The following is a 14,222-nucleotide window of genomic DNA, read 5'->3' as shown; positions in this document are numbered from 1 at the left end:
TTTAAAGAATGATTTATCTAGCTGTTTTTTTTTTTAGCAGGAATAAGAACATAAATAGTTTCATGGAGGCTGGCATTAACTGTTTACTGCTCTGCTTTCTTTTTGTGGTCTTCAATAAGGCACTAATGCCTGCCATTTAAACAACAAATTACTTGCTGTTTTTTCCTTTCTAGATTGAATTCACTGTGAGAAGAAAAGGACAGACCTAGGAGATATAGGTCATTACCTTAGGCTTATTCTTTTTTCACAGCTAGCCTGTAGCCAGTTCTTGAATAAGTAGTCATTCATTAAGGGCCTGACCTTTTTATTAAGGAACCTAAAGGAAGTTTAGGTCTAAATTAGTTGCCAGGCAGAATAAATTAAGGGTTGTGCAAGTAATGCTAAGTAGCTTCTGCGAAACGGAGTACCCAGCTGTCTCTCTTTGGGGGGTGTTGTGCCTTTATGGTGGAAAGTGTTGGAAGCTGGGGTAGCCAGGGGATATTGTTTGTACTTTTTGTGCTTCTGATTGTTGGAGAGTGGCTTTATAATTCCCAGTGTTTAATAACAGACTCCTCCTGCTTAGCACTGACACATGGAAACCAATCTGGAATCCCCATTTCTTTCCAAAGAGACAGAAGTAATGCAAATGTAACAAACTAGTTTGGAAATTAAGTTCTCCATTTTGTAAGTTTGATAGAAGAATGGTGGTGGAGATTATAAAATCTTGGGGACAAAAAGTTGTGAAGAAGGAGCAGTTGAAAAGTGTGAACAAAAGATGTAGTTTATCCTTATAAATGGAAAATATATGATGCACTTTAGATAAAGAAGCAATGGTTGTGTACCACCTATTGTATTGCTGTTTGATTTCAATAATCACATTTAGGAATGCTCAGTGTTATTTGTGTGTTATCAGTATTGGCAGATAGGCTAAAAAAGTTAATTACCTGTATCATGTTATTAAAATTACAGGCAATATTTGTAACCAATGTTACAGCTGTAAATATTGGCCTATATTGGACCACAGTTTATTTCTTTGTTTATCCTTAAGGTGTGTTTTAAAGACTGAGGTTTTAGGTCAAATCTACATTTAAAGATTGGTTTTGATTTCAGTCTCTAAAATGAAATCTTAAAAGATGAAATATTGTATGATGGCAAAAATCCAATGTCATGCATACCTAATCACTTTATTCATTACAAAATTTGAAGGCTGTTTAAATAAATGTGCAGCACTGGACCTCCTATGATTGTCCAGATTAATGTTTTCAACTTTTGAAATCTGGTACCACAGGTGGTTTATTAAAAGAACAATTGATGGTTAAACATAATGTATGTTCAGTTTAAACTATTGTATAATATTACTGGATATACACTCACCAGCCACTTTATTAGGCACACCCTGCTAGTACCAGGTTGGACCCCCTTTTGCCTTCAGAACAGCCTTAATTCTTCGTGGCATAGTTTCAACAAGGTGTTGGAAACATTTTTCAGAGATTTGGTACATATTGACAGGATAGCATCATGCTGTTCAAGCAGATTTGTCGCTTGCACATCTATGATGGGAATCTCCTGTTCCACCACATCCCAAAGGTGCTCTATTGGATTGAAATCTGGTTGTCATGTTCAAGAAACTGGTTTGAGATGATTCGAGCTTTGTGACATGGTGTATTATCCTGTTGGAAGTAGCCATCAGAAGATGGGTACACTGTGGTCATAAAGGGATGGACATGGTCAGCAACAATACTCAGGTAGGCTGTGGCATTTAAACGATGATCAATTGGTACTAAGGTGCCCAAAGTGTGCCAAGAAAAAATATCCCTGACACCATTACACCACCACTACAAACAGCCTGAACCATTAATAACAGGCAAGATGGATCCATGTTTTCATGTTGTTTTCACCACATTCTGACATCACTATCTAAATTTCCAAATGAAAACAAGACTGTCACATCAGGCATCCTTTTTCCAATCTTCTGTTGTACAATATTGGTAAGCCTGCATGAGTTGTAGCTGGCAGGAGTGGCACCCAGTGTGGTCCTCTGCTGCTGTAGCCCATCTGCTTCAAGGTTTGATGTGTTGTGGGTTCAGAGATGGCGTTCTGCATACCTTGGTTGTAACAAGAGTTTTTTTTTTTTTTTTTTTGAGTTACTGTTGTCTTTCTATCATCTCGAAACATTCCGCCCATTTTCTTCTGACCTCTGACATCAACAAGGCATTTTCTAGGGCTAACACCTTTCATTCGACTGGTTGGATGGTTGGTCAGTATGCTTCATCCAACCAAGATTCCTGTTTGTCGGTTGGTCACCTGAGTGAGAACGAAACAGCGGAGCGTACAGCTGACTGACAGATGCAGCAGGAGAGAGAGGGGAGCAATGCTGGGCAATAGAGGCAGAATGGCATATTTTGGATATATTGGGGATATTTTGTAGGCTATGATGCCAAAAAGTAATTGCACTGTGATCACAAAAATTATGATTAAAGGTAGGTGCACGCTGATCATCTCTGGGTCAGCTGTTATTTTAGTACAACAAAATGAGGATACAAATTATCATTAGTGCCTCATAAAGCATGTTATGTTGAGTTTTAAGGTCATCCAGACTACCAGAGGGTGCAATGAGGAGCCTGTAACCGATCAAGCTGATTTTTATTTTTTATTGTTTTAACTGCACGACCAATCCATTGGTTGGTGTGGGGGTGTAATTTTGGTCGACCAAGATTTTCTTTGGTTGACTGTAGCCCTAGCATTTTTGTCCACACACAACTGCCACTCACTGGATATTTTCCCTTTTTGGACTGATCTTTGTAAACCCTAGAGATGGTTGGGTGTGAAAATCCTAGTAGATCAGCAGTTTGTGAAATACTCAGACCAGCCTGTATGGCCACATCCAAAGTTACGTAAATCCCCTTTCTTCCCCATTCTGATGCTCGGTTTGAACTTCAGCATGTCTTCTTGACGATGTTTACATGCCTAAATGCATTGAGTTGCTGTTATATTAAAAGCGTCAAGCCTCATTACATTTTTTGTTGCTGTCGGTCAGGCTTGTGTGACATGGTTATCAGGTGACTGCTCTGACAAAAGCCATAACTTGTATTCTTAGCAGGTGACCCACTTATCTCTCATTCAGTGTTTTATGAATCATGAGCCGCTGCAGTGCTATCCTTTCATCTCAGGTTTGAGGGCAGCCAGACGTCCTTTACTGATTGGTCAGCCATCTTTTTTTTTTTTTTTATGTTGGAATTGTCCTTTTCAAAGATAAGAGAGGCTCATAGTAAATAGTGTGACACTGGCTTGTCCCCTTTTTAAATATCTATTATGCTATATTATCATACTGATAGAGGCTGAAATGTCTGAAGGAAGGAATCTGAAAATATTGTGCTGTTTGTCTGCAGATAAAAACTTGGCAGTATTCAAAATATTTAGTTTGTATCAGACCTGATTGTAGGCACAAAGAAGGTTAAAAATATTCTGAATATGACTGTTCTAATGGCTTTTTCTTCCAAATTTTTGTTTTCTATGAACCAGCAGTGCAGTGAAAATAGACATCCTCTGCACTGAGCAATATGGTGTGCTAAATGTGCTTCTGTAGGTGTGTGATTGCTTTGACTATGACTCATTTTTAAGCTCACAGGAGCTCTCTTCAATTCATTTTTTTACCCTAAATTCTCACTTTTTATTCTGCAGTTTGTTCATTCACAAAGTTGTACATCTCTGGTGAAAGCCAAAATGTTTTCTGAATTTTAATATTGAGGCTTTGCACCACAGCTTAGCTAGCTAAGCAGTTTTATATTTATGGCTGCAGTAATTTTTATTTAGCTTTTCAAATATGCTGTCAGTTTTTTGTCCAATATTCAGCTCAGACACCAATGAGAGGGAAAAGAAAGGTTTTCTGTTGCCAAGTGAACATGTTATTGCAGAATTGATAAAAAATACACAAACCGTCTCAGTTTCCCCACTCAAAATCCCCCAGTAAGATTTCTTAAATTACAGATATGATCCATATTTTATTCAGCTTTGCAGCTGCTCATTGCTTAAACAGTGTATTAGAGTCTTTTATGGGCTGCCACCCTCTGCCTCCCAATGGGATACTCTTTATTTTAACATCATTAATTTAAGTCATCTATCCAACACCTTGTCATCCACCCTACCTCTCTTAATGACCCTCCGTCTGTCCAGTCCAACTTTCAGATCTCTGCTGGCAGACATCTTCCTCCCTGCCTCTCACACCTCCTCTCTCTCCTGCAGACAGACCAGAGATCCCCAGAGAGAGCGCACTTTGCCCTGCCCTTCCCCTGCGCTACCTTAATCAGACCCAGGCTCATTATCTGCTCCTTTTTCTGTGTCTACTTCTTTGTCCAAGCACCCTCCACAGCTTATTATTTCTTTCTCTGCCACAGAGGTTTGCAGCTCTATAAAAAGGCCTTGTCATAATGTAATAAGGCCTTTAAATTGCTGCAGAACTTGAAGTAGAGCACAGAAAGAAACCAATTTGCATAGCCTTTAAATATAATTGTAGATGCAATTTGAAAAGTGAAGCAGGCTGATATTTCTCTTCTCTATGCCTTGGCTCTCCTGCTTTGGAAGTTTAAATAAAGAACTGAACATATAGTTGATAAGGCCCAGACAACAGTTTAGCATGTTTTTTGCCATTTTTAAAGTGTATTTTTAACAGTTAGATGCTGAGATGTTTAGGTTACTTTGCCTTTGTGTAATTCTGAAAGATTTTCTTATAGTCCTTATTGTTTTAGCTATGTTCTGTGGTTGGTTTGTTGCATTTTCTGAGGGAGTTGTCTTTGGAATAAACTGACCAGGAGAACATTACCTATTTATTTTTCCTATTCTCATTCTCCTGACCAGGAGATTCAAGTCATCATCTTGTCCACTTTCCATTCTTTTAGCCATTTTTTCAATGTGCTTTCCACAGCACTGCCCTCAGCTTCCAACTCCTTTCAATCTAATCTCATCAATGACGGAGGGAGAATTTAGGATAGTAGCTCATCAATAATTTGATTTATACTGGCATCTTTCTTCATCTGCCATGCCATTGGTGCCTGGTTTAGATGGCTGGGTTTTACTACCCAGACATCTCCGCCAGTGTGTTTTAAGTTTGCCTTTCATGCAGCAACTTCTCTCACATCTGTTGCAGGGGCAAGTTCAATGTGATGACACTGTGATGACCTCAAATCGTGTAAATCGACTAGCACTGTGCAAGAAGTCTGTCGTTATGCTTCAACAGAAGGAGGACAGTGAAAGCAGATAGAAATGTGCTTGTACAAGTCATGCTTATTGCTGTAGCCTCTCAAAGTATGTTACAGAGCGATATTAAGCATCATTTTCAGTGTAAGTAGGTCTCTCTGTTTCTCTGTATTCATGTAATTTGCAAGCATTTGTCTGTATGATGATGCATTCGTATGCTAAGGAAGGGGCAACACTTGGCACCACTGCACTTGTCAGCTCAGCCACGGCTCAGTCTGCCTTAGGATGGTTCTCACACACAGCCCCCTTTGGACTTCATCCAACCATATAGACAGCCAGCTGGCTCTGTCTGTCTACCAGGTCAAACATGGCCCCAGTGTGCTGAACAACCCTTGAACTGTAGGGGGGTTTAGACTCAAAGTTTACATTTGAAATGTAAACTTTGAAAGGGGTTTTTAGTGGCCTAACTATGCTCTACTTTCACTTTAAGAGGATGCACATGAATTCAGCTCTACAATGAGTAGTGGAGAAGGTGGTACGTATGTGTTTTCATAGGAACAGGTATTTTTTAACTCTTCAAGTCTTTTATTGTAGATTTCAGTTGTTACGTGATGTAGTCAGATATTTTGATTACTATCAACCAGGGGAAAGTAACTAATTTTATTTACACACGTGACTGTAATTGGGTATCCTTTTTGTGTACTTGTACTTCCTGAAATCAATTATTTACTTTAGGTACGTTTTGTAACCTGATATGTCAGATACGGTTTCACATTGCAGGTATATATTTCACTTTCATCTGGGAAACCTCCCTTACAAAGCGTATGAAAGAGCAGGACTTTTCAAAAAAATCTAGGATGGTGATTGGATTAATGTCTTGTCTGTCACATTCATGGTGGGCTGATCAGAGCTACAAGACAGATTGAGGTAGGAGGCATGCACAGCTCCAGTACTTTTCAACAGCTACATCCAAGCTAATGGCTACCACCTTACAGTACAACTGAATCCCCTCCTGTAACAATTGCAAACTCATGCCGAAGCAGGTCAACAGAAGATTGAAAACATCTTTTCTGGCGTGAAAAGCTTTCAATGCTGTTCTTTGCTCTTTATTTTATAAAGAAATGTGGTCCAATTCTGACCAAACTCCCACTTTATTTGGCAACATCTGAGCTAATTGCTCCAGTGGTGGCAGCCATTGCTTACGGCTGACTGTACAACAAAACCCTATCTTTAGTTTCTGCCTTGTTCTTTTCGGTTCAGCACAAAAGATACTTTTCAAGATGGATTTGCCTGATGACAGAGATAAGTAAAAAATTGAACACTAAAATCCAAAACGTGGGGGTCCAAGCTCTCGGGCAACAACACAGAACTGGCCGGTAGTTAAATTTTGACTGCACATGATGATCAGTAGTACAATGTGCTGTGCAGGGAATAGAGCAGTGGCATAGAGTGTATGTCTGGCTACCTTGGGTGTGGGTTTGTGGGGTAGGGGTGATCACTGGGATAAACGCCAGACAATGCAGGTGTATTTGGGCTTGAAAGTTTGTTTTAAGACAAGTAATCATTCATCTTTGTAACCCACATCAACCCTCAACCCAACAACAACAACAACTTAACTGTATTTTTAGCTTCTTGTGGTTTATCTTGGTCTCATTTAAAGGCTTTTGCTTACCTTACATTTTACCATCTCCCTGACTCTGTTTTGGCTTTTGGAGACTGGCTTTGTTCAAAGGGATGTTTAGCAGTCAACAAATCCATAGTCTCTGTTCCTTCCTTGGCTTCACAGCAGAGCAAACACACTTTAACCTGTGGACACTTTCCTGACTACATACAGGCAAGGAGGGGCATGCCTGGTGCAGTGGGTTGTAGTCAAGGTCTACCCTAGTTATGGACCTCCACAGCCCCCTCACAACAAAAGGGCTTTACTATTTTAAGAAGATCAAATGGTAGTCTGTCTGGAAGGCATTTCTCCCTGTGAGCTCCTTAAAATGTACCTACACCCCCCACAAGACTCAAAATAGAAGAACTAAACCACACAAACTCCCACAGTGTCACAAATTTAGCCTCCTGTGTCTCCCTTTTTAAAACTCAAACTGTAGAGTTCTTCTGCTTTCATCATGTCCTCTTAAATAGTAGTTTATTGTTGACTTTATATTTGTTTATGTAGATTTTGAATGCTTTATAATGACTATAGGAAACATTTTGTATTTTAACTTATTTCTGGTCCTTTGTATAACATTTGCAGGTAATATTTTGGCTCCCATAGCTTTATTGTTTCTCATATCTCTGACAGTAATGACTGACTGGAAACCATATACAGTTATTATTGCCTGCTGCTTCCTTTTTTTTATGTTTCCTAGCAGTACTTTGTATCACAGTACATTAATTTACTGTGAGATTATGTTTTAAAAAATCTGAAACGTTTAAAGTATATTGATGTTTTTAAGGATGGAAATGATTATTTTTGTTTGAATTGAATAAGCACACTGAAGGACCACAGTCTATACATCTTGTTTGTGTTTGCATGGCTCCACCCTCTGCTTTTATCCATTTAAAAAAACAAGTGGTCTGTCTGCTATATGATGTAGCAGTGTTCCTTGTTGAGGTACTTACTGTACATGACAGCATCCTATTGGTGTATAAATAGGTCATATGGCCATCCATTAGTCTTGTCGGCACTGGAGACGGGGGTTAACAGGGTTGGGGGTGCTGAAGGGAGCACAGATGGAAGGATGCAGAGAGTGTCTGGGCTTAATCTGTGCCATTATAGTAACAACAGCTGGCTGCATGCTGGCTGTAACACTTTTACACATAAGCTAAGTACATACTGGAGAAAGCACATATAGGCAGACACAGAGGCATAACACTGAGACACAGATTCTAAAAAATGCTGTTTTTTTCAATCAGAACTGGTGTATACAGTTCTACCCATCTTACTAGCTTTCATTTTTATGTATTTTCTCATTCAGAAGTTTTTAGTGTTTTTTTTTTTTTTTTTTTTTTACGAGGTTTAAAATGTTAGGTGGGTTTAATTTTTGATTTGCTGTAGTTTATGATTAACAAACTATTCAAAAAAGCAACAAATATATTTTTTTCCATAGTTAATTATGATTGATTAGATTTCAAAATTGCACATCTACAATGCCGTTATTTTGCATTGGATAACTATTTTTTTTTAGAATGTGTTGACATTGTGAAGTGATTCTTGCCAGTGTCTTGATTTGAAATGAAGACAAAGTCATGCCCTGTGTATTAGATTTATTATTTAATCTAGTGCTGGACTGCTACAGTGTGATCTAAGACCCTGACTTTGAAATTGAAGACAGCTTCAAAGTGCTTATTCTGTGAAATACAGTTTTATTCTATTTTACTCAAAGACATATGCAGGACTGCATGGACATAATGACTCACTGAAATGTCATTGTGCTATCACATAAACCAGTGATCCCTGGGTAATGTGCTTAAAGCTAACATGGCTACACTAGCTACGTAAATAACTTTGCTAAAGTTAGCTTTAGCAATGTGAGCTTTCGCGAACATAGCTAAAGTAGCTATGCAGATAATGTACCTATGCAGCTTACATAGCTGCTTTGTGAGCTTAGCTTTAGCTACCTTAGCTATGTAGTTACATTTACTATGTAGCTACATTATGTATAGCTAGTTTAGCAGTAGCAATGTGAGCTTTAGCATCTTAACTAAGCAGATAACGTAAATATGTAGCTTACATAGCTGCTTTGTGGGCTTAGCTTAGTAATGTTAGCTATGTTGCTACATTTGCTATGGAGCTACATTATCTATAGCTATGTCAGCTTTAGCAAACACAGCTAAAGCTAACTTAGCTATGCAGAAAACGTAGATACATAGCTTACATAGCTGCTTTGTGAACTACGCTTTAGTTACTAGGGCTGACAGCTTCAAGTCGATTGGTCGATTAATTGATCGGAAATCTTTAGGTCGACCAAGATCACCCTGGTCGGTTAACCCCCCCCCCCCCCCCCCCTCGCCCCTAGATGCTGGTCTTGGGGCAAAAGTGTGTGAGCAGCTGAGAGAGAGACGTGCTGCTGGGAACAGGAGCATTACAGCTCCTAGAATTACAGGTAGAGAAGCACACAAAGCTATCAGAGTGGGATATTTTCTGATATTTTACAGCATAACGCTCAGAAACAACACATCAACTCATCACAAAGTTGCAAACTGTTTGTATTGAAGTGGCGCTGCTGAGTCTCTCTGCTCTGCCCTCCCTCGCTGCATCAACTCCCGCGGTCAGTTTAATTCACCTGTCGGCAAATAGGCTGCGTAGTATAATGTCGTTATATAATCTCCTTAAAGTGTTCACGTTAGCGTTAGCTTCCCTTACAGTCACACAGAAAGGAGAGGTGATAAAAGGCGATGTCAGCTGGTCATTAAGTCCCGACGAGCGAACTTTTTTCCTCTCACCTCCGTAAATAAATGCTGCCTGCTGCCTGCTGCCTGCTTTATGCTCGTAAATGACACAGCGTGGGCTGGATCAAGTAATCCTGTTATTAGTTACCATTACAAACGTGATGAAAAACGATGATCTGAGGTTATTTTGTAGGCTGTATGAGTTTAAAGAGTTACCGCGCCGGGATCACAGAGATCAAAGGCAGGTGCACGCTGATCGTCTCTCAATTAATTCTATTATATAGTAAGACGTGATGAGCCGAAAAGATGTATTAATACTTCCAAAGGCTTGTTACGTTCATTTTAGGATCATTTAGAGTACCAAGCAGGTGCAGCGAGGAGCCTGGATGGATTAAATTAGTCCCCCGACGAGGTAACTTTTTATAATGAATGAAATTTTTTACCTGAGCGACCAATCGATTAATTGGTGCCTGGGCGCGATTTTGGTCGACCAGGTTTTTCTTTGGTTGACTACAGCCCTATTAGTTACTTAGCTCCGTTATCTACATAGCTTCTACGCAGCTAAAAGAGCAATGTAAACTATGCTGGCTACGTAAGAACTTTTTCATAGAGGACAGGCTTTTTTTCCTGTAAACAGACTGTTTCCTCTTCTTTATTAAATGTTTTCTAATGAGGTTTTGCAGGTGAGGTTTTTAAGTTTTAACAGTTGGTATCCTAACCCTTACCCTAACTCTTACATTCTGAGATACAGTAAATGGCATTTCAGATGAATGGTCTTTCAGAGTGGTTGTCAGAGATGACCGGTCTACAGCCAGACCAAGTAATCTGCACAAGGTGCAGATTATTTTTGACATGACCACTGAGACATCCGGGAGATCTTTTTATGTTTAATGAAACATTCAAAGGAGCAGCATTGTCCTTATTTTCCATCACTGAGAGCATGAAGACACAGTGTTGACATGTAACCAGCTGCTGCCCCAGCTGCTGCTATGGGAGCTTTGTGCATCTGAAAATACCAAAATAGCATGTGATTAATGTGATTGAAATTTAGTAAATGTGATCATTTTGGACGTTAATCACATCCTGATTAACACATTAACCCTGACAGCCCTGGTTTTATTTATTTGTTTTTTGAAATGTGCAGCATGTTAGAGAAAGTGTGTCAATGTGTTTTCTGTTGCCTCAGCACTTTTAAAACCTCAAACTCATGATGTAAAAATCGCCCACCCAACAGTTTGGTGCCAGATTAAAATGCAGGAAAGTGCATTAGTCAGTGGAGGACTTGTTGAATTATTAATATGAATAATATTAGCCCATATAGCTCCTGGCAGTGCAGTTGCAAATGACAGAAGATTTGTAATGAAGCCTCCTCAAGCATTGTATATCCCAGATTACTTTTATTCATCTGCATTGCTGCTGACCACAGAAACAAGGGGGGGTCCTCACAAAGATAGATGTCTAACAATAAATGGGCTAACACCACATGACGTGTTTTTTTTCTCTTGTAGCTTTCAAACCATCAGGCTTTCGCAATCATACTTCTGTTATTTGCAAATGCTGGCTGGCTGGTGGCAAAAAAATCATAGCTCTAATATAAAATGGTTTTGTCTGGTCTGAACTGACCTTTTACTGTCTAAGACTGAGGACCTCTTCAACATGGCTGTGTGATTGTGTGTATACAGCTGCAGGGAGTTAGGAGGGAATGACAGCAAGGACAGAGGGTGAAGGGCCAGCATGAGAGCTAAATCAGGGAACTTAAACTCCTTTTGACATTTTCTGCTGCAAATAGCAGAAGTGTTGGCAGATTGGGTAGAGCTGTGTAATGTAAGATTATTGGACATTGTTTGAAAGTTAAAAAAAGCATTCTTTATGTCTGAACATGAATTAAAAAAAACAATATGTTGTACTGGATAAAGAAGAGAACAAGCTGTACTTAGTACACAAAGTCGGTCTGGTTACACTGCTTAGTCTCAGTGAGTAAATCACAGCTGTTAATCTCTGTGGTTCAGGATAATCAAGTACTGAGTATTTATATCCTTGCTGATGTTGACACGTTTTCTTGAGGGTTTTAGTATTAAACCATGATTTCACTGGTTTAAAAACGACTGATAACTGTTATCCCACTTTAGCACCAACACAGTCTGTTACAACCAGTCTGCTCACTAGTTTATGTCGAGAAAATCATTAGAAGAAGACTAAATTAAGAGTAATTATAAAAACATAATATATTTCAATAGATTATATTTATTAAACTGAGAGGGTGAGGCTTATTTTGAGTCTTAAAAAGGCATACTGCATGTGAAGGTTTTAGAATTTATGATTATTTTCTCCCTCCATTCACTGAAGCATGAGACTGCTGTTTCAACAATCAATGAGTGTGATTGTTTACCTTCACATCTCCCCTTGGGGGTTAAAAAAATACTAGGCTGCAGTATCCTTAGAGCCTTTTTGGAAACCAGCATAATGCCGTGTGTTCATCTGTTTCAGTGCAAAGTATGTGCAAATGTTTCAACTGTTGGGTAAAGTTAGTGTTTTGAAACAAATTTATTTTTATAAGATGATTTTAATAAGGGGACACAAATGGCTAATTATGACTACTACCATAGGGATGGGACTTGATTTTTGAACAATAAGGAATATATTAGAAATTGAATTAACTGACTTAGCATCTCTTATTAATAAGAAACAATCTTTTTCCTTGACATTGTTATCCCCTGAGACCAACGTTGTCATACACGACATTAAGAGACCCAGGTCACAAAAAGTTAAATAACCTTTAAACTATAAATCAAAGCCACTTACTTTTCTCCTAAAAGAAGCCGTCCAGTGTGCCATTACAGACATTTCTCTTGCGAGCCTGGAACTTGGGGGATTTAAAGATTAAATCCACACAAGTAACTCTAATACTTAACATCTATTTATCAATTTTGTAAACTATTTTTTGATTGTTTCTGCCTCTAGCCTAGCATTAGCCACCATAGTGTTTTCCTACCATGGCCTCTGCAAATTTTAAAATGCGGAAGGGCTTTTTTTGAGTGAATATTTTTTAGGATATCTGTCAAAGAATCATAGTTTTTCAATTTTGGTCCACTTTAGAGATGGGAGAGCAGGTTTGTGCAAAATAGAAATCTTAGCTATTATTGTTTACTGTGCGTCACACATCAAAGCTTTTGCGTTTGAATTTACATTCCATGTTTTTATGTCTTTCTGGTTCCGTAATTTTTTGAAATTCAAGTGATATTACTTCAGCACACATATTTTTAAAGCCCAGGTTGTTCTGAAGAAGTGGGTGTTGAAAGCTTGACTGTACACCACAGGGTTGATGTTTTTTCAAGCTTTTTAAAACACTAAGTCAAAGTGAGACAAAATGGTTAGAAACAATTGTAATCTAATGCTAAATGTGGTACCCTCTTAAAGGCAAATTGCATTATGTGTTATCATCAAACTAACAAACAAAGATGTGCATCCCATCTATATTATTGCAGCACAGTTTATAGATCATTCATCACTGGAGTGTATGTTAATCATCCTCATTGTCTGTCTGTTTTTTTCTATCCCTTCAGTCCATAGTCTTCAACTCCATTCTACCACTTCTGCACATAAGTGTATTTCCTTTTCCCTTTGTGCTACTTCAGAGTCTGTTTATCATTATGTGGTGCTTTCAAATGCTAATGAAGGTAATGAACCTCTGTTTTGTTTGCATATGAGGCAAGAAAGTGGAGGTGGGGTGACTTTAGAATAGTAACTTTGCTTAAAATGCCAATCCCTACTCTACTATACTGGAGCATATCTGCTGTTAAGTTGTGAGATTTTTCTGGTTAACTCAGTGAAGCATATTAACTTTATACAGGTTTGAACATGTCACTTTGCTCCATTGCAGTGAACTACTCCCTCTGTTTTCCTTCCAGTTGGTGTAATGATTACTAAAAACAAGCATGCCCCACGTGACAGCAAGACAAGTGCCTTCCCCTCCACAAGGTAACTGCTGGTCATGAGTTTTGTTGATATTGTTGTATCTGCTCCTTTTCACGTAGTTCAAGGTTAATGTGTAACAGGAATGTGTTATTGACTGGCTTTGCTCTTCTCCTTCCCACAAGAAGTTCTTATCACTGGGTAAATATTAGCCTAGCGTCTGTGTGGAATGACTGCGTTAGATGAAGTTATTGTAAGCTTTGCCCTGCCATCTGTAGGTACTGTGAATAGCTGAGTTGTAAGAGTCAATTTTATGTCTTGTTGTTATAGAAGGTCAGTAAGAGGGGGCTTAAATTTTCTGACATTCTAACATTTTCTCACTTTACACTAAATATACACATTAAAAAAAAGAAACAAAATATTTCCCCTTAATTAAGTGAGAGTATAGGCCATTCTATCACTGTTTGTCCTAGCTAGGTCACGAGATAACACCGTCATCAATGAATGCTTAATCTGATACACAAGTGTCCTTGTGCTGTCAAGTAATGTTCCCCATTATAACTGCACCTTCTCTATTACACACAGTCTCCTCTCTCTATAAAGGTCAACACTAAGCTCCTTATCCCCAGGCAGTTCAATCTTTATTTCATTTGTTTACATGGAAACACCTCAGTTATTTTTCATTTGGTTTTAAAGTTAGCTCTTTTTCCAAAAATCTAAATTTGAAAATCCATATTTACATATAGAAGTCAGGT

At 38.6% G+C, this 14,222-nt stretch overlaps 1 protein-coding gene across 6 annotated transcripts in view; it reads left to right on the top strand.

Moving 5' to 3' along the window:
* osbpl5 (oxysterol binding protein-like 5) overlaps positions 1 to 14,222 on the top strand; it is a 72,559-nt gene that overhangs the window by 21,646 nt on the left and 36,691 nt on the right. For 3 of the 6 annotated variants that reach the window (XM_041795435.1, XM_041795429.1, XM_041795431.1), the window contains exon 3: positions 13,464 to 13,533. The exons of 2 other annotated variants lie outside the window; for them this stretch is intronic. Coding sequence is in view for 1 of the 4 variants with exons in the window: in XM_041795429.1 (XP_041651363.1) it covers positions 13,491 to 13,533 (43 nt within the window). In the remaining 3 variants the exon portion in view is untranslated. Of the gene's footprint in view, positions 1 to 13,461; positions 13,534 to 14,222 lie in introns of those variants that run through there. One more of the 6 variants, XM_041795433.1, reaches the window with a different exon arrangement.

Source organism: Cheilinus undulatus, linkage group 9 (genome assembly GCF_018320785.1).
Source record: "Cheilinus undulatus linkage group 9, ASM1832078v1, whole genome shotgun sequence".
NCBI lineage: Eukaryota > Metazoa > Chordata > Actinopteri > Labriformes > Labridae > Cheilinus > Cheilinus undulatus.
This window is presented reverse-complemented; position numbering and strand designations above follow the sequence as displayed.